Here is a 21,467-nt window from a genome sequence, read left to right as displayed (position 1 = left end):
GTTAACATTTTCTCTTGGCCCCCTGCCCCAAATAGCTTATAAAAGTGCGAAGTTTGCAGCTGTTACATGGCAAAGTTGGTTGCTGCTGCTTTGCTTCCCGGCTCATGCCAGAGTAACCTGGTCAGAGCTGGGCTGTCACAGCCAGGTGCTCAGTGCTTCGGGAGGTGTCGTGCACTTCACCCCATGGTGCTTGTGAGGAACCTTTTTAGCAATGGGGTCCTGTAGTATTAACACTTCTTCTTTATTTTTTAAAAACATCTTAAGCAGAACTGCAGAATTTAAGATTTCTTCTGCTATGGCACAATTTTATGTCAGATATATTTTTTAAGTGGGTTGGGAGTCTTTTGTTTCACTTTAGTAGACAGGTTGAGGGAGAAAAAGACAAAATCAGCCGCCTCGGAAGTGCATATTGCAAGAAGTCTGTGGAACACTGTCCTGCAGTCGCTGTCAGTATTCACACTGAAGGAGTCTGCATTTTCATTGGTTTAGCTTTCACTGTTTTGAAGGTTGCGGTCCTATTCCTTCATGTTCAAACAATCTGAATTCCAACATTTGCACCAAACTCCAGTTTACATGTGTTTTGGTAGTTAGCATTCTTCTGGTTTCTAAGCAGCTTACATTGAATGAAGAGTTAGCTGCATTTTATTATGTTTAATACTGACATATACACTGTAAAGGTTTTCATTTTAGTTATCCTCTCTATTCAATGGAAGGATTAGTTTAAAGTTCAAGTTCTCTTTTAGGATATTAGGCTCTACAAAATCATTACTTTAGTCAGCCATCCTTGTATCTTTTTGTATCTTAAGGGAAAAAAAAAAAAAAGTAGTTTGTTAATCAGATTATGCCTTTCAGTTGCGTCCCTAGGTGCAACTAAACTGGGATTTGATTTCCATTCTCAAAGCTTTTTGTGTGTGGTTTTTAAAGCTATTAAGTTGTTTCCATGGTTACTTTGACCACTGAATAAGAACTCTGGTGTTGATTGACACTTATGAAACTTTTTTGTCCAGAGGCTACTTGGCAGTGGAAAATGTACAACTCAGAGGTTTTAAAAATAAGAAAGTGGGATTTCACAGGACCTTTCCTTATGTTTTAGTTTGACATTATTAAAAAACTTGTAAGAGGTCATCTTCCTCCTATTCTAGAACTGATGTTTGTCTGTTTCACGTCGGGGTAGAGACCAAGAAATGTAATGTAAATTTAAAGTATTGTTCTGGTGGCTAAGATATGTGAAATTACTAACCTTTAAGTTAGTAACAAATAATTTTATTTTTCTGTGTGCATCAGTGTGTGGCATCTGCTTCTATTCAGGTATTGTAACAAATTGTATTTTGAGAGCTATATTACTCATGCATTTTTCTAGTATTGTTTCCCTAATATCAAGTTGTTGTGTGGAAAGCATAATGCATTACCTTGTGGATCCCACAAGCTTGTTAATTTTGGGTCTGTCTTGTCATCTCTGTAGATGCAAGTATCTTATGGGAATCTTGGTGTAAGTTGGATGAAATGCGTAGATTTGGTCATCTGCCCAATGTATACAAAATAGACAATGCAGGATTAGGATAAATCGAATATACAGGAGAGATTCAGAGACTTAGGAAAGGATGACATAAGCGTATAAAATGGAGCTTGCCGTCCCACGTTATCACAGCTATAATTTAACTATAGCCAGCCAGGTAGAACATTACTTGTGTGGATACAGAACCTCTCCCTTCGTGCTGTACTGCAAGGATAATAAATTTTGTGGGTCCGTTTAGAGGGTCTGTAGGAGCAAGAAGTAGAGGTCACCCGCCTCTGACTTTGTCCTGTAACTCAGTGTGACGCAGACCCGTGAGCCTCCTGCCAAAGGTGCGTGCGAGGCAATGCTTCAATACGCAGCTGAGCTGGGCTGTCTCCGTGGGAGCTGGCTGTCCCAGCCTTCGCGTGGCAGGAAGCTGCCGTTCCTGCTGCGGTGACTGCGTCGTGTGTGGTGAGGGAAGGTGAGCCTCGCCCTAGCATCAGCGCAGACAGGGCGCGTTTCCAAACCTCTGCCCGGGTTCGCCCCCCTACGCGCTTCTTCGTGTCCCCGCGCCCCCTTTCTGTACCTCGTGCTGCCTTTCGGGGGTGAGGGTACATTTGCTTCTGCGAGGGAGAAGGCCAGTGGGAAGAGTAGCCCCGAGGAGGCGCGTGGGGAAGAGAGCAGACAAGCGGGCGGCTGTCCCGCTTGCCCTGTTACGAGCCGCTCGCTGTTGATGGCCTTGGGCACGTCCTCAGCTGCGGTGGCTTTTAGTTGCCATCAGCAGATCGCTGCTCTGTGGGCAGCCCCTTGAGTCCCTCTGAGGCGCTGGCGTTCGAGCGCCGCAGGTGCCCGTTCACTGCTTATTCCCGTTGGGTCCCTGGGTCGGGGCTCTGCGGGCAGCTGTTCTCCGGCGGGAGGTGCGCTTTGTGCCAGCGGAGGGGCAGCACTCGGGGGGTGGTGGACCCCTTCTCTTGGTTCCCTTCCACTCCTGTTGATCTTTTCCGAGGTCACAGATGTGGGATTGGCCTGTCAGCTAGCGTCGCCGGTTTAGTTACCGGTTTTTCAGAAAGGTCCTGGAGGAGCAACTGTGCAGTTTCTGCTTCCTTGGGATGGTGTGTCTAATGGCTGCCTGCTGTTCCACAACATCCTCACCATTTTTCATTTATAACATGCTTTTTTCTGCTTCAGTGGAATACGTTACTGTTTAAACATGTTCCAGCATCACTGAGGATGTGATGTCCTCACAGTATGAAACCAGTATGGTTGGGTTTTCTGGAGGTGTGGGTTTGGGGTTTTTTTTTTTCTTTTTCTTTTTTTTCTCTAAAGAGCTATTGTATCTTAACAGCATGGGTACGTGAGTGACAAGAAGCAAAAGCTTCTTGTAAAATTAGGAAAATAAGTGATTGAAAAGGGGAATTTCTGTGGTACGCATTTTGAATAGATGTTTTTTCAGTCATACTGCTCTTAGATGCCAAGTTGTGAAAGCCCGGTCTTTGTACCTCTCCCTGCCGTATCTGTGGTGCTGTCAGGAAAATACAATAGTAAGAAAAATCAGAGTACTGCTGTAACAAAAATTGCTAAGATACGGTGGTGTATATATATAGACTGTAAAATATCTTTCAAGTTACTGTCATGATCAAATAAGCTAAACTCATTGATTAGAATTATGCCAGCAGTGTATTTAGCCCCATCTAGCTCTCTTCCATGGTGTCACATTTCACATAAAATAGAGAAGGATAAATTTAAATTACTTCAAAATTTGCACGTCTACTAAGACGACAGTTAATTAAACACTGATTGTTTGTGTCATAGTAAAAGGGAAAATAGAAATTAGGGAATTGTAGGGGGGCTTATGAACCCTGAAGGGGGAGGAGGTAATTGTTGTTTGTTGTTCTCTTGTCTCTTGCACCCCCTCACTAGCATTCCAGCCAGAATACTTACACAAATTCCAAATTACAACCTTGACAACGTATCTAGTAAAAAATTCTAACAAGAATGCCAGCATTTTCTAATTGTAGTTAGCTGTGTTACCATGCTACTTCTTGCTTTTTGCTTATGTTCAAAGGAAAAAATGGAATATCACACATTTCTCTGTGCGTTCTTCAACAATTTATGAAGCAAACTCACATGTACTGTATTGAATAATAAATAATAATATACCTAATGTTAAATCTGTGTTTAAAAACAGTTATTGCAAAAATTTAATTTCTAAAAGAACAGAGAAAGAAAATCCTTAGCCTCTTGATTTCCACTGAAAGTGAATGGGAACTCAGTAATTTAGATACCTTGGTGTTTCAAAAAAATCTTGTATATGTGATTATAGTGTCTAAAATATTTAGGCTTTTTATTTTAAATATATACTTAGTCTGTACTTTTTTTTTTTTAAGAACGGTATATTACAGCTAGCTTGCTAGAACATTAAAGCTGCTTTTCTAGTTCCAAGGATTGTAAACCAATAGTTATACTCCTATAATAGTTGCACTTCAAAAAAGAATATAAAGTTACTTAGTTTTTAATTTCCATCTTCACTTGATGAAACTAGAGTTGTTTCCTTAAAATCCTTACCTCCTACTATGAATTTTGTTTGAACAGAGAGGACAACTTTTGGAAAGTGATAGCTTAGTTGGTTTCAGAGGAATAAGAGAGTAAATTTTACAGTTACAAAATATTAAGAAAATTTTGAATCCAGCATAGCATTCTTCAAGGTCATTTATTATACATAGCCCTCGTGTGTGGTTCTTGTGAGGAAAAAAGTATGGCTAGAAAAAAAAAAAACCAAATAATCTTAAATACGTGCACCTTTGGAAATAGGGAATTAGACTTTAACATTCAGGCATGTTTGGTTTTCTTGCCTTCCATGCATACTTCTTAAAACAAGAGAGCGGTAGTTAAATTGACAAAATTATCTTTACTTTTCTCAAAGGGTTAGGTTTGGTGTTTTCCTTCTGACACAGTGCAGAAGTTCGTTGTATGCAGTTGATGCTGCCTGTAGTGGAATGTGGTAGGAGAACAGCTGTTAAAAACTGAAAGCAACAACTGAATGACGACAGAATGAACAAGCAATGCGGATCTTGTAGAGCCACATTTGTCTAACGTGTTTCCTTACTGTAAGAAAATAAACCTGGTATGAGGGATTCGCATTTGAAAAGATACTGCTTCTCCTTTGTCTTGTCTTCTGGTTGTGCTTTGGGTTCCAGTACTGCAAGCATGCTGCTTGTTACGCATGGACTTGCCTGAAAAACGTGCTGGCGTTCTCTTTCCTCTTTGCCTCAGTTTTGTTTTGCTGTTTTTTATCTTTGGTCATACCAATTCGATTTCAACAGTAGTTCATGTAAATTATTGAGCAATACCCTAATTTGTATACTAAAAAAAGCTGTAGTTAGTTGCTAACCTTTGTTTTTCAGCTCTGTTTCTGTCATCTGACTAGGAAAAACCTAGCACTTTCAACATGTATTTCTGCTGTCTTTGAGTCATTACTGAGCAATATATTTTTCTGGTTTTTTGAAAATATATTCTTGATTTAGCTGAAATTGCATTTCCTGCACCAGCAAGAAATTTCTCTGGTTTGACTGTATGTCCCTGTTTTGATATGCCACTTAGTATGTTGTGAGCCAATAGCTTGTTTTTTTCCTTAGATAAAAAAAATCAGTTGCTGTCAAATTGAACATAACTGGACCTCTCAGTTTTAAAACAGAAAAAAAAAGCTTAGACTGGCCATCTGTGAGTGTAGCTTTTAGTGACCTTTTAACTGAGTGTAAGGGGTAACGCAACTAAATTCCTCCTTTAACTAGTTCAGTAAACAATATTTTCAGACGGTCTTGACTTTCAGGATATCACAGTGATCCTAAAATTCCTTTTCAGCTGTAAAAATACTTTTATCTTCATAGGAAACTTGGTTCTACCTCTACGGATGAAATCTGAAAAGTACTTCCTTTGTTGAAAGTGAGGTTTTTCTTCCCGCTTGCTGTCTCTATTACAGTAAAATAAAATCTCACTTGTGTATTTAAATTTTTCCAGTGGTTATCTGGATTCTGCAATGGAGGGTGCACAGAAAGATGAGTCATGCTGAATTGTTGCTGGCAAATATGTTTTCCTGTGTTAAATACTTGTACTTCAATGCAACTCTATGCTTTTTATTTTGGTATTTCGCATAACAGATGACAAAATTTTATTTTTAGCAGGTGACTGCTGCCCAGAGAATGCCTTGCAGGTTATAGCAACATCTGGCCACAATGCAGATTTTCCCGTTGGCAATCAGCCAGTCTCTGAGGACACTTACAGAATGAACTTGGCTAAAGGAGTCTCAATGTCGCTGCCATCTTCACCTCTGCTGCCACGCCAGTCCTATTTGATGCAGTCAAGAGCAAACAAAAAGTCTCCAGGTAAAATGAAACTGATGAGCAACTAAAATCTTCAGAGCACTTTAATTCAGTTTTTGATACACTTTATATAAAAGTAACACAGTAAAATCATGTTAATCTTTCGCAGTGAGAACAAGAGTGGTGAATGCTTTTTGCATGTTCCCAGGGGAAAAAGGTAATTGGTGATTAAATAGGATATATTATTTCATATGGCAAAGAATTATTCTAATTGGTATTGCAAATTCCTATATTGAAATGTCTGAATATGTTTAAAACTGGTTATTTATGATTAGTGTAGCAGTTAGGTAGAAGACAGATGCAAAAACCTTTGTTTATGCTATGTTAGTGGCTGTGTAAGAGTGAATGTTGTTCATGGCTTTTGCAGTTCGTTTATTTTACTCTCATCTACATACATAAATGTATTACTAGATAAACTGCTGCTGAAGTTGTGACAAGAAACTTGTTAATTTTCAGCGGCTGTGTCCTTAGTAATGACCGCATACTTATGTGTGAGCCTTGCTAAATAAGGTGCTCCGTCTGGTTCCCTTTTTATCAGCATTCTGTACATATAAATCATTCCAACACGCTAGCATCACTCGGGTTCGTTCAGGTCAAAGCGTAAGTGTCAAGTGAAATTGTCCATATTCCAATTACTTGTGGAGACACTCAACAGTTTTGAGGTTCTTTGTTGTAAAGTTTATAAGATCTAGGAACAGTGTCAAAAGTTGTTTTTTGTCAGCACTGAGAAACGTCTTGGTTAATGACCCATTTTACATAAAATTAAAGAAAAAATGTTGCTCAAAGAATTGCCACAGGATAGTAAATACAATTTGCAAAAAGTATTCTTGGTTTAAGTTGCCTATCAATATTTATTTTTCCTTTCAAAATTTAAAAATAATAATCTCACTTCATGTTTAAATAATTTTGGGTTGTTTTTGACAGTTCACAAAAATTTTGAGCCACAGAATGGTATTTTGTTGTTTTGTCTCTTACTACAAGTGATTTTGCACGCTCAACAACTGTACAAGGTAGGGCGAAGTCCTTGTAATGGCAAAGGAAATGGGATTTTTGCCAAAGACTTAAGTGAAGGTCAGGATCTAACTCTTAGTTTTGTTACTGTTGGGAAATCCTAACTGCGTTCTCGGTACCTTTGAGATAATATCTTACCAACCTCCACACTCCATGCTTTAGTTTAGTGACACGCATTTTTGTAAGCAGAGTGTAGTATGCTAACTGTTTCTCTTGCAGAAAATGTATAACAGTTGATAAATCCTGAATGAAAAGCTATATTCATGATGACTTCAAAGTCATTCCACTGTGATATGTAGCCAAAGAAAAGATTTCTTAATGCATTCACAGCACTTCGTAATCTTGGCATTTATGTATCAGTATTTTGTACAAATACCTAACCAGGTGATAGGATGCTGATGGAAACATTCTGTGCTATTCCTTTGACTTTCAACAAACTGTAGCTGATGGAAGATGATTTAATATAAAATATCTGTCTGGCATCTGGGGCAGGAGTAATAAAAAAAGAGAGTATACTAATGTACTGATTTCAAAGCACTCTGTCGTAGTAGCTTACAAATAGCAAGTTAAAGATTTTTCGGGATACGGTGGATGAAAGAAGAAAGGATTGCACGGAAAGTTAAAGTAGTATTCTGAAGTTAAGATGCAGTGATGAAGTTATCTAACCAGTGGTAGAAGAATATTCTAATTTCAGTCCTCTCAGTTTACAGAGGAAGACAAAACAACTACTTAGAGATGTATTTTTCAATGTAAATCGTAGCATTAATATTTTTTAAAGTTTTTGAAACTGTGTAATAGAGCAGAAGAAAAGATTGTCCCTTGACATGTAATCATTTGTTCTACCTTTGTTTCTGTTCTGTAGTTCTGTTCATATAACCCAGGCATGTTGATGGTCATCTATATAAGGTGATACCCTTGCATGACTTATTTCCTTGAAATAAAATTCTATCTAGTGTCTACTAGGCTGAAGCAATATACTGTATGTGTACTCAGTGGTAATGATTAAAGAATATATTCACTAAATGCCACCCGGGTTTTAATGAAGAGTTTTTCATAACTTCTTATTGGGTCTGAGTAGTTTTAGTTAAAAATATTGGTTAGTAAATTAAAACCAGTCAGATTTTCCTGACAGTGTGTTTCAGAGTTAAAAATTAAAAGTCATCGTTAACCAATAGTTATTTGCACTAATGTTCATGAAAACACCTACGTTTGAGGGCTTCATACTCAGTACGTTCCCACTTTTCTAGCAAATTTGTCTATACACTTATCTTACATTTATCTAGTCCTGCATCTATTTTTGCTGATTTAAAAATACGTACTTAATTATTCTTATATGATCAGTGAATAATAATAGTTTTTCCTAGTTAAATAATTTTAAAACGAAGCATGGAAGAACATTCTGCAGTAGGAGATGCACTGTAAAATGTTTTACGTTTTTGTGTAACCGATACTGACATTCAAACTCTTTCACAGAATTACACTCTAGTTGGTGATGTCTAGAACAGAAAAATCTTCAATGTAAATTAATTAAGTGACAAGTTGCTCTTACTGCTTTTCCTTTCATTGCCCTTTCTGCATATTTCCAAGTGGGTGTTAATCTGTGGCTTCAGAGGGGTATTTTTGGTTTTGTTTTTTGTTCTCATTTCATCTCTTTGCTTGGCTTCACTACTGCCTGAGCAACAAGTATTCCTATCCATTGTCACATCTTTAAAATGTGTCAGCATTTTGAGTAGGACTTGAGGAAACTTTTTCCTTCTTAATTGCTTTATCTACTCACAATCTGGTTATCCGTCGCATAAAACTTGAAAAAACATCATTTTAGTTCCACCAAAAGTGATTTAGTTAATGATGGAAGTATGTTTTGCACTTAATTTCCTATCTTTTTAGAAAGTTGCATGCTCACAGATAGATAGTGCTTGAAAGAAAGCAAATTTTTTGACTTGTTAAGCAAAAGGTATTGCAAACATTTTGAACATCTTACTAAATTACCAAAATTTACAATATCATTTAGGAGTAGTACCATATGAAAAACAGCAACAACAACCAAAATATGAGACCATTTTGAAATTTACATTCAAGCAATGTATAAATCCAAACAGAAACTGTTTAATTTCTAATTTATAATAATGGAGAAGTACTTCCCCCCCTTCCTGTCAGGCATATTCCTAATTTTGAAAGTTATTTTACCTTCTGGGTTGCTTCCGGGGTTTTTTTGAGTTTATCTGATTTTTTTTTTTTTTTTTTTTTTCATACTAAAAATGCAATGGTAGGAAAAGGATGTTATGCTTGAAATTATTTTCCCTGTGAATGTTGTATACCTCTTTGTAGTTTTCTACTCCGGATGACTCCGAGAATAGAATGCTTTTGCCGGTGTGGATTAGCCACAGAGGTACTGTGGGGAGTGTGGTGGCTTCATTCTGTGCCTTTAGACTAAGAGGATTTTGCTCCCTCGTAGGCATATCTGTTCCATGAATAATGTCATTATCACTTCTCAGGCTTGGACTCATCTCACTGAGAAAAGCACTTAGATACCTTAATATTTAGCAAGTTAGAGGTCTCTGTTCAGATTAAGTTTAGAAATTGCTGGTCTGGGGACCCCTGGGACCCACACGGGACTTTTGGGTTTGGTGTCTCTTTGAAACTGCTCTCCTGATCTCTGGCATCCTGCTTTTCGTTTCCTTTCTCCCGGCCGCTACCCCTCGAGGAGGGGTTCGGGCTTGAGACTGAGCTGATCAGTCCTCGTATGCTAGGAGACCAGTGCTGGCACTGTTGGCTGTTTTGTTGCTGCTGTCACAGCGGATGGGCGCGATGACAAATGTTCGCAACTGAGAGGCGTCGGCTGCAGCGCGCGTGGTCATAGCTGCGGTTTTGCCCGTCTGTCTGCAGCAGGTCAGCCGCTAGAACCTCATAGCGCACGGGCAGGCAAAACTGCGGGAGAGCAAGCTGAACTTTGTCAGGGGAACACGGGAAGTTGTACGATCGACTGTGAGTGACACTGTGTTCTAATTATTTGCATAGAAGGTGGGGGAGCTTTTTCTTTGTGAGAAGAGCTTGGAAGAATACCAGTGTTTCTGGCCCCGTTCAGTCCTCAACTCTGACTGTAAAAGGAGGGAAGAGAGAAACTATATCTTCAATCACTAAGGAGCCTGAAATTATTGGCAAAACTAAAGTGACCAATTCATTGGGAGTCAAAAGTTTCCTTAATGAAATAGTTCATTGAGGAGGAGGTGGGTAAAAGAGCAGAAACAAACAGAACAAGGAAAAGGTTGTTAGCAGGACAGCTCTGGGAGGGGAGCAGTGAATGAAAAACTCTCTCAGTAAGTTGAGTTCCTTTTACTACAAAGCTAGAATGAACATTGCTTGGATTGGTAATCTTACAGGTGTGCAACTAAACCAAACCAATATTCGTGTTCTTAAAGGGGTGATAGTTGATTGTAATCTGATTTAGAAGACTCAACTATAAAAGAATGAAAATACTGATTTATAAAGGAGGTTCCAAAAAATTGGTTGTGGGAGTTTAAGGTGTGAATGAAAGGTACTGCTGCTGCCCTTGAAGTAAATGTTTGCTGACGTAAATTATCAATAACATCATGCTTAGGCAGAGAAAGGAAGCAGCTTTCCTTTTAAAGGTATCGGTGAATTGCAAAGATGACTGCAGGAAGAGTCTTCCATAAATGTGCGGTAGAACTTTTGATTAGTTTTTAAATTAAGCTTTAATTAAAACTTTAAATTAATAAACACATTAATCAGCATACCTGATACTTGAGACTAGACTAGGTAAGAGAACTGGTTTCACCTCAGGCTTCAGTTTCGTGCACTGATTTTGAGGCCATTGGGAAGCAGTTCCTCTGGCATGCAATAAGCTGTGCAAGTGCAAGGTCCTGCACCTGGGTGGGGGCAATCCCCAGTATCGGTACGATTACAGATTCATTTAATGCTGCTGGGAGGGAAAGCCAGTTCAGATGATTGGAAAGGAGATGCACAAGTTAGAATAATCTTGTGGAAAATTAGCTCTTCTGCAGTCAAAAAAGCATAAAAAATTAATAGGAAAGCAGTAGATCAAACAAAAAGTATCGTTGTGGAATTGCAGAAATCTGTGGTTCATCTACCTCAGGAAGATACTGGTGTAGCTCTGGTGATACCAACTTTAAAAATCTACAGCAGAGCTGGGAAAGAGCTAGAGAAGGGCTGCAGGAATGTGTAAAGGTGTGGAATGGCTCTGAAGGAGAAAGTTCTTGAAATAGATTTGGCTGGTATTTTTCTGCCTGGAAGGAAGACGGTTGGTGGGAAAAGGAAGCAGTATGATTGCTGTTCGGTGCAATGTTGGGTTAACTTGTGGATGGTGCATGTTGTTAAAGAAAGGCCGGGATAAATTCTTGGAACGAAAATCCGTCTAGAACTCTTAAATAGAAAGTGACCACTTCTGACTCAGGAAACGATAAGCCACTTAACACAAGTCAGGAAAAGTGTACCAGGGAAGTTTGTTTTCTCTGACTTGGATCCTTCTCTGCTGTTTGCTGCTGATAAAATACTGTCCCAGATGAACCTTGTATCAAACCTGATTCAACCATCTTACGCTTTCAAGAAAGAGCTTCCACTCTGCAGATATAGTTCATGTTTAAATGGGTCCTTTTTCATCCATGGATTAATTCATGTGTCCTATTCTAGATTAGTGCATGAAAATAAACTTACCATGAATTTTCCTAGTTATTGCAATGTTGTATTTCAAATCTGCAAGTACTGTAAGTCACTTCCACATTAGTTTGTGAGGAAGAAAATTTGATAAAGGGTCTCCTCCACAGCTTAAAGTGTGAGCGTTAAAAATACATGCTGAAGATATTTCCATTCTGATCTATTTTACATGGCTGCTCCATGTTGTTCTGCTTCTTTTAGAATGGTTGCTTTTTGTTGTTCAACTTTGACACATCTAATTATACTTCTGCTTACAAATGACAGATTTGGACTATTGTCTCCCTAAAGAATGTGATTTTGTTTCAAAGGAATGTATTTTTAGCTGCTTTCACCAGGGCCAATGCCCCTTATTTTTGTTACGAAATAGCATTGAAAGAGCACCCTCTGGTGATAGTTGGTTACTAAGCTATCTTTTCGTTTAAAAAATATAATCATCTTGTAGTCTCTAGGTAGAGATATAAACACGTGTTCATATATGACTTACATTCCCTGCCCAGCATTTCTTAGCTAAGGAATGGGGTTGTCACCGTATTCCCACATTCCCCACTTTTAGGTGGAAATCTGAAGGAACGGATAGGTGCAGTAGTGCAACGCCGCGGCGCTCTTGTAGACCCAGAGCGTACCCGGGACGGAGCGTGCGTACGCCTGCGGTGCAGCAGGCCCTGCTTGCTCGGGTCAGTTGCAGTGTGACGGGGCAGCGTGTTACCCCAGGGAGCCGAAGGCCAAAACGGAGACTTGCAGCTTGTCTTTAAAAGCAGTCATCAGCCTTAAAGTGCTCATGGGTATGAGCAAGAAATCAGTGCAGTTTTCAAAGACGTAATGTAGCATCTCAGACTGCTGCCAAAGGGAAGGATGGGACTCTTCGTATGACTGCAAGTGTCACAGCCTAAATAGACCGTGGTTTTTTAATAAGCAAAGTGTGGGATGTCTCAGAACTTTGGTGTGCCCTTGAATTTTGAGCCAAGTAGAAGGATGCTATTTGAAGACCCAAATTGAAGACAAGAAAACCACCTTATCAAGGGCAATGTGGTGTAGTTAGCAGCAGTCCTGCAGTCTTTCTCCTGTGCTTTCTGAATGGGGTTTACTTTGTTAGCGAGGGAGTTTGCAGACCAGAAAAAGGAGGAGAAGTTGAAAGCCTGGAGTGCAGCCCTAAGTTGTATACTAGGAGTAAGGAGGAAGCGAGGAGGGAAGCCAGCCTACTGGAGTTGTTTGCAGGGTGCGACTTGAACACCGCATACTAAGAATAACTGGCAAGGCAATTCTGTTTTATCCAAATACTGCAGGTGCTTTCAAGTGAGGTAGGTAAGTAGTCCTTCATTTGTTACTGGTGTGAGAGGAGGAAGATGAGGCCTGAAGGGCTGCAGTGCAAAGCAGCTTTTAGCAAGGCATGGCACAGTGAGGTGGTGGTTAGCCACTAGTGCTGAAACAGTTTGTGCCTAGTTTGTTGTTTTAGGGGGTTTTGGTCTTTTTTTTTTTTTTTTCTCTGATTTCAGTGCATTATAGGCTATTTTATTTTAAAACTTTTTTTATTGTTATTGAGGATGTATTTTTGTTGTTGTTTAATGGGACATTCACCTCCTTTGTTTTGAAAACTGTACCTTTGGTTATATTTTGTATATTAAGGAAAGGTGCTAGCTGTATACTTCATTCCTTTCTTGAAATCTCATTGTAAAACTAATTTGAAGTCATCACTTGTCAAATGCTGCAGTAGCATCTGTGGATGCAGTTGCAGCTGTCCATGTGAAAGAGTAAGTAGCTGTAGACACTGAGGCATGGTCATGATTGACAAATATGGGCTTCAGAAATAGTGAAAAATTACTTTTACAATTATTTGGGAATTTACCAGTAGCCTTTTACTTTTATCGACTGGAACTCTTTCATGTCATGAGACTTATGCTTCTACTTGATAAGTTTGTGAACTTTTGTGGGCAGGAAAGATCTTGCTGAGTAGCTTGATAACTAAGCCTCTTTCTCTGTTTTTGTAGCCTGGTTTCCTTAGGAAATGAGAGAACTGAGCTTGTCATATAAATCTTTTAACTGATGAGGTTATATTTGTAAAATCAGCTTTTCAATCTGGCACTTCATTAATGATATTACAGTTCCTACATAAAAGAATACTTACCTGAAATCTTTTTTCACTCCTTTCTTTTTAGAAATGCATGATTTCTCAGTCAAACAGTATCTGATGTGTTATTCTGTAAGCTTAAGGGATTGAAAGACTACAAGCTCTAATTTAAAAACCATTTTAATACCAGTTTGAGTTTTATGTGAAATCTGCGTAAGCTGCATTATGAATATTAAGCGGTTCCATCAAAAACATTGCTCTTTAACGTTGTAGCAGGCAAAACTCATGAAGATACATTGGTTAAAAATGGGTGTATCATAGGCCCGTAGAATCACTGGGTGGGCTTATGAACCGTTAGGACATAGGATTCATTAACATTTGTTTTGTGCTGGGTCAGTGATTTTCTAACCAGATATCAGTAGACTACTGTGATTATAATGATTAAGTCAGAGAACTTTAAAAACTATGCCCACAATTTTGTCATCTTTACCAATGGCACTTGGGAGTGCACAAAACAGTGTGATAAAACTTGGACCTGTGGGGTATTTTCCTTATTTTACAGATGCGCTACGTGAATGTCACTGTACTGTTCCTTCCTAGGAGCCTGTAAAATGTCCTGTCTTCCTTCAGTGAACGGGCTCCCCAGGGCAGAGAAGAACAGGCGCTGTCAGCAGTGGGTGACGGAGCACAGCTGCTGGCTTTGTGGAAGCGCTTGCTGATCCAAGACGTCCTGAGGGAAGGAAGGACTGAATTCATTCAGCTGGTGAACAGGCAGTTCAGTTTAGAGGAGGGGATGGGACATGGAGGACGTGTTTACCCAGTGACATAACTAGCTGTTGCTCCAGAGATGTATTGTCAGCTGCCCTTGGTTCACATGCAAATGCCGCTAGCTTTCTTGGCGCTTCCCGGCTTCAGTTCTGGCCTTCTTTGGAGGCACTGGTCAGTGCTCGGATCCAGAGCTCTGGCACTGCAGTTACAGTGTGGACAGCGGGACTCACGTCCAGGATGGCAGCATTTCCTGGCCTGCTGCCGTTTCGCTTCTCATTAACCGTAAGTTAAACTGTTTGCAAAAGGCCTTCCATCACCTAGTCCCTAGTTCTGCAACAGGCAGAGTCAGGAAGTGAAACGACTTGAAAATTGCAAAGTTTCGTAACGATAAAACCCATGTTCTGCAGCAGTGTTGAAGGTCTGCTTCTTAAAAGGCCTCCTAGTTTTGCATACTGTGTATTGTTTTATTGATTGTTTCCTGTTTGTTAAAGAAAAAAAAAAAAGAACAAGCAAAAAGAAATCAGGTAGCCTTTTCAGTAGTTTATTACTGAGAGAGATAAGAAAGATATTAATACTTGAATTCATCACCTGCTTTCAGTATGGGTTTATTCCTGATGAAACGTGGAGCTTGGAAACACATCTTGATTCTAGAGCTTCAGTTGCTTAAAAGCATGTCAGTGCAAACTTAACCAGTCTAACCAGGGAATACACTTGGCTGAGATCTTGGGATTTTGTTTTGATTTCAAGTCTATCATAAATTTGATTAAATAAAGGATCTAAAAGGAATATTTTTTGAAAGCCAAAGATTGGCATGACTTGAAGATGAAGTCACTGTAGCCTTAGACTTTCTATTTGGTAAGTGCTTTTAAAAAAGACTTCAGAAAGTAGTTTTAATGCTGGGTGTCCTGGTTTCGGCTGGGATAGAGTTAGTTTTCTTCCCAGTAGCAGGCACAGTGCTGTGGTTTGGATTTAGGAGGAGAAGAATGCTGATAACACGCTGATGTTTAGTTGTTGCTCAGTGCTGCTTATGCCAGTCAAGGACTTTGCCGCTTCCCATGCTCTGCCAGGGGCACAAGAAGCTGGGAGGGGGCACAGCCAGAAGAGTTGACCCCAACTGCCCCAAGGGCCATTCCATACCATACAGCGTCATGGGCAGTATAGAAACTGGGGGGGTTGGCCGGGGAGCAGCGATCGCTGCTGGGAACTGGCTGGGCATCGGTCGGCGGGTGGTGAGCGATTGCATTGGGCATCACTTGCTTTGGATATTGTTATTATTATTATCATCATTATTATATTGTTATTATTATCATTACTATTTTACTTTATTTCAATTATTAAACTGTTCTTATCTCACCCCCGGAGTGTTTCTCACTCTCACTCCTCCGATTCTCTCCCCATCCCATCGGGGTAGGGGCAGCGAGCGACGGCTGCGTGGTGCTGAGCTGCTGCCCAGGGCTGAGCCACGACACTGGGTTATAAACAAAATAGGCAATTTGGAAACTATAGCGCATTTGAGCAGGTGAACGATCTGGGAAACAAGGCATGTACAGCATAGTGTTGATAACTGTTAGTGCTTAAGAATTTTAGTACTATTCAGATGCCCTTGATGAAGACCAAGACCCTGCTGTGAGAAGGTCTGGTGTCTTTTCCTCGGAACATAAACTGCAGAGTGGAAGGTACTGGGAAAGCAAGAGAGGGATACAGTAGGAAAGCAGGGGCAGAAGAGCTTCGTCAGAGGAGAGGAGCAGGGAAGTAAGAGAAGCAGCCTGGCTGGGGAATGGAGTTGCACTGACGTTATGTGAGGAGGTACGGCTGTGACAGAGCCGTGGGCTGGCCCTGGCTTCCTGCAGGGACAGTTTTGAATGGGTGGGGTGGAAGCAGAGTTTGTGGGGAAACCTCTCATTCCAGGATCTGGAAGAGCTTCACCAGAGAGTGTGGCAGTCCTAACAGTCAGTCCTTCCGCTGCTGACGGCCAGTATTTCAGACTGTTGAAGATTCCTTTTGTAGTGCTTAGGTGCTGTTTAATTACACTTACGGGAATATTTTTGTACTACTATGGCTTCTTTTAGTTAGATGGGGACGAATGGGGCTCGCTTAGTAAGCACCTATATTCAGGGCGTTTCTCCTTTTTATTGTTCGGTATGAGGCTCCAGTACCTTCTCTGCCGTGTTAGAATCACAGAACACCTCGAGTTGGAAGGGACCCGTAAGGATCATGGAGCCCAAGTCCCTGCTCCTCGCAGGACTGCCTACAACTGACCCAGATGGCTGAGAGCGTCGTCCAGACGCTCCTTGAGCTCTGACAGGCTTGGTGCCGTGACCGCTTCCCTGGGGAGCCTGTTCCAGTGACCCAACCTTTCAAGCAGTTCTGGGTTAAAGAATTTGAGTAGCTTAAAGACAAAGTTATTAACTTCTTTCTGGCCTGATTCTCTGATATTTGGTACTACATCTGCATTCATCACAGCCTTTTCAATAAACCTTTGGAGTGCATGTTTGGTGTTACACCTTCTTTACTGAATTAATCACAGGTGAAAAACATTCACTTCTTGGAGTTCCCAAAATAAAATTTTGCTGCCATTTTGTGGTTGTATTTTCTTCTTTCCCAGAATATAGAATGCAATCTAGGACTTAATGAGTTCCAGCGTTTCAGCTTCTACCATTTGAATTTGATAGAATTCAGCTTGAGGTTCTTTGATTTAAAAGAAACAAAAAAAAAACCCCACAAAAACAAAAAGAAAAAAGAAAAAATCTATGACCATGTAAGTGTAAGTTCAGGGTTCTGTGGAGTATCACAAGAAATGTTCTTCATGAAATGTGCCAAGTTCTGCATGCTTGCTTTTGAGACTAATTTTATTATTATTATGAATAAAATAATAAGAGTAATATCCGAACATGCAAGATGCAGAAGTGGAGTGCTGCCAGTAGAATGGTTTTCTCTTGTTCTTTGTCACTGTGGCCTAATGTATGTATTTAAAAATCTTTTGGCTGCAGCAAGTCAGACATATTTTCAGGTAAGGAAACTTTCTTTCCTACTCTTAGGATGAATTTACATTATAGAACCTGACATTGTAGCTCTGTAGTATAACAACAGGTTGTATTTGAATAAGAAGGGAAAATCCCTGTCTATTGGCAAAGCTGGGGAAATCCGGAGAAGTACCTCTGTTTTAGTATTTTGTTAAGCCCAGCAACTGACTGTATTTCTAGGGACTTCCAGCTAATATTTAGGTTCTTCTGGATGAAACATTGGAACCGCCTACCACACCTCAAGCTCACTAAAACTTTGAAAGTTTCAAGTGGCTTTGTTACACAAATTGAAAGAAATTGGGGTTGTCTTAATGAAAATTTAGGACAAAAATTTGGGCTTGAGTTTTCAGTATGTTTCCATTCCATGTTGATGTTTCCATTCCCTATGCGGTTTAAATGTCTTAGCTTTCCAGCGTGTCATATTACAAGTTTCCTGGTTAATGCTTTTCCAAAACTCTTAGTGTTGCAAATGCCTTTATTGGTATAAAATTCTGTTGACGTATTTTTCAGGATGTGGATAAATATACGGTGGAGTTTCAGTTCTACCATATATTGTGCATCAGCGTAGCAGTCTACCTGCCACTACTATCAGTTGTTGAATTAAGATCAGAATTTCACCCTGTGTTTGTAGTGCAAGCGGATGTTGATTCAATAGTACCAGTATACTTTTTCTGGTAAACCTTTAGAGGGCAGCATCGTTCCCCTTGTGTTAGATAAATTGTGTAGTTAACATTTCCTGGGGTTGCTACTATACTGTATTTAGCAAAGAATAGGCTCATAAACAGCCTGAAACCAAAGCATGAAGCTAAAAGTGAGAGTAAAGAGTGAATCAATTTAATTTCTGGAAAGTGTGTGTGTGAATACACAATTATTCTTAATACTGAAGGTGGTATGTTTGAACTTTGTATGTATGTGAACTGGGAATGCTGCTGTTTAATGAAATCAGAAACCATTAGTAGCCACTAATGTTTTCTTTTGTGTTTTGAACTCATCTTCACCATTAGTTATGATCAGGGCATATATCAGTATTTGTAGAAAGTACGCTGTAATATAAAGCATCTTGGCTTTGAGTTATTTAATGTGTTGATGTTGCAAGCTGTCTGCCTGTAGTCTTTTTCTCCTAGTTTCAAAGATGCTGATAACAAAATTATCTTCCTGTTATAATGGAAAATAAAGCTCTGAACCAAGAAGGCCCATTGCAAGTTGTCTGAGTTTGAACATGAAAAAGTCACTCACTTTACATATACGGGAAACTTTTTCAGGTTTGTCACAGCAAGCAGTTTGGTTTTGTTTTTTAGCAGGCTTTGCATTCCAAAAAGCCCAAAGAGAGTGTTTGTTTCTCACAAGAGTGGAAGTGCAGCAGCTCGCTAGTCTTTACGGTAGCAGCTGTGTATGAAAGAAATAATTCCTCTACTTTTCTTGCATCACGGAGGATAGACACTCTACATATGAAACTTGCGGTCCGTCTGGAAAAAATTAGATACACTCAGCTTGTTCCCATTGCAGGTTCGATCAGGAAGCCCAAGTATGTGGAAAGTCCTAGAGTGCCAGGTGAGGCAGCTCTACCACTGAGGAAAGGATCAGAACAAGGAGAACCCAGTCAAAATGGTGAGAGTCTGTCCAGTGATACTTTATTTGGTATAACATCTGCTCATTTCAGACAGAGCGATACAAAGGAGTAAGGAAATCTGATTCTTTATTTGTAAGAATGTTTTGCAGATTTAACATGCTTGTGGTAAGGAGATGCTTGCCATTATACGTATGAGATCTTTATAACTGTCTCAATTCTTGGAGCTGTGCATGTACTGCAGGCAAAATGATGTCCGAGTGTTGTTAATTGCTACATATGCCAAAGACCTACTAGAATTTTTCTGAAGTTGTTTTTAATGTAAATTGATTCCAAGTGTGTAGCTCTGCACGGGGTACAATGCCTCGTTTTAGAAATTTTGTAAAAGCTTGCTAAATAAGAAGGCAGTAACAGTAGACTCCTGTGTTGGCAAAGCTGGGAAAAGCTACCTCCCTAGAGTTAGTGGGTATTCTTGGAAAGTTTCATGTTCATTAAATTTGACTACTACATAACAGAGTGTGGCTACGACAGTGAATGTCACAGTCACAGCAAAGTGACCCATGTGTTGGTATGTGACTATATGCACTGTGACATGGTTTTCATATGCCTTGTATGTTTAGATTAAACTTTTAGTTTAACTGGCCTCATTAAAGTCATTGCATGGAACTGATGAGGTTCCAGCTGAACAATTTTTTGTTTTCCTTTTGCTTCAATTTTAAAGGAAACTGCAGTTTTAAAAGCCAATGTTTTCTTTATATAAAAGCCCTTTATTTTTGATACTAGTGAAAATAGAACTCATTGTAATTGTTCTCACCATCTTCTTTTGTATGCCCTATTTGATATGTTATAGTTACCCTGGTCCCTCTTGTGCCTCCATCTTCACAGCGATCTTAGTGCTGGCTTTTATGTCCAGCTGGGAGAGCATGTGGTCTTCATCTCCCTAATCTAAAGGTGACCCTCTCATGGTGGTCCTCCTCTTCACAGAGTTGTACTCCCAGACAGTGAGACTGCTGAAGGTCAAAATTAAACTCTAGTGTTTAAGGATTAAACAGTGGTTGCTGGGTTGAACAGGTCTAAGTCTAAGGTTAGACTCTTGGCTTTTGTCTCTGTTCCTGAACTGAATTTAGTACTATGCCTAACATTTACTCAGGCTTGTCAAAGATCAAAATTTAAATATAATAATAGGGGTTTGTAACTTTGATAGAAGAATGAAGATGTTGATTTCATGAACTCTGTAATTTCCAGGATTGTAATTTTGAAGATTAATTGTAATCCTTAAAATGACAATTTTACAGAGAAAATATATTTTCCAGTCAAATATTTCTAAGACCTGTCAATTCACAAAATATTCTGAGATACAAAAACATCAAAAAAGACACCATTTCGTAGACTTCCTTCTTTTGGGATTAAGTGAGAATCAGATAATTCGATCTTCCAGAGTAAAACCTGAAGCTGGCCACAAAATTAAGAAATACGTGCGTTCAAGTAGGCATTGAGCTGGAGTGAAATGAAGAAGGATGGCTGACTAGTAACTCATGTTTGCAAACCATGGGTTTTATGTCACTCATAAAACTGAAACGTTGAAGTAATGCTTACTGGTCAAGCTGTTCGGTTTAAAATCATTGTTTTCTATGTTTTTCATACAAACTGCAGCTTGGGGAAAAATGTGCTATTTATTGCAAATACGACTGACTGTCAGCTGTGTCTGATGTGGTTACATACCACATGCTCTTCATTGAAGAGTAAATACTGTCCTGGCACTCTTTTGGCTTAGTGAAGCCCCAAAGGAGAGACCGGAGCAGAAGGGGCAGCTCAGGTCCCCCCGCTCTGCGTGTTGCTAGAGTAGAAGGCAGCGCAGCTGAGGGGCTCGCCTGCGCCCTTTAAACTCGAGCGGTAAGCCCATACCCTACGTCTCTCTCCCTTTCTCTACTCTGCCTCTGAGGCACTCCTTACCAATTAGAAACTTACTGTTGTGTGAAGTCTCCAAATTTTAAACCGATGAAACTGTTCGGATGTCCCTGCTGTCTTCCAGCTGCGTGGGAATGGCATCCAGAGGCTCAGTGCCTGGCTGAGACGGTGCTGGCTGGGAAGCAGCAGTGTGGGAGCTCCTGCTTTTTTCCCTCCTTGCGGAGTCGGATGGTAGCTCTGTAGCTGAGAATTCCTGCTGTGAGCTATTTCTCGGAGTGGTTAGATGATGCTCTTTAGTTAATTTGACTATTTATACCTGAGGATGGGACAGGCCTACATATTATTGGTTTTTTAATGGACAGTAGAAATAAATGCTGTATAAATGTTTCTGCTAGGGAAGAGCATTACAGGTTGGTAGGTGATGCCAGGCTGTTGGCATCAGGAAGAAAACGGCAGAAGATGGTAGTTTGTGAGATTATACTAGCAATAGGTGTTTCCCTGAACAGATCTGTGTTTGGCTGGTTTTGTTGGAGGCTGCCTCATTTTGAACTTTGTCTCA

General features: G+C 39.9%; 1 protein-coding gene across 1 annotated transcript in view; it reads left to right on the top strand.

The window, feature by feature from the left end:
• The window catches only part of TANC1 (tetratricopeptide repeat, ankyrin repeat and coiled-coil containing 1), a 72,173-nt gene that overhangs the window by 8,878 nt on the left and 41,828 nt on the right, over positions 1-21,467 (top strand). Inside the window, exons 2-3 of the mRNA XM_075710100.1 lie at positions 5,677-5,877; positions 18,940-19,041. Coding sequence (XP_075566215.1) covers positions 5,677-5,877; positions 18,940-19,041 — 303 coding nt within the window. The remainder of the gene's footprint in view (positions 1-5,676; positions 5,878-18,939; positions 19,042-21,467) is intronic.

Source organism: Pelecanus crispus, chromosome 5 (assembly GCF_030463565.1).
Source record: "Pelecanus crispus isolate bPelCri1 chromosome 5, bPelCri1.pri, whole genome shotgun sequence".
Classification (NCBI taxonomy): Eukaryota; Metazoa; Chordata; class Aves; order Pelecaniformes; family Pelecanidae; genus Pelecanus; species Pelecanus crispus.
This window is presented reverse-complemented; position numbering and strand designations above follow the sequence as displayed.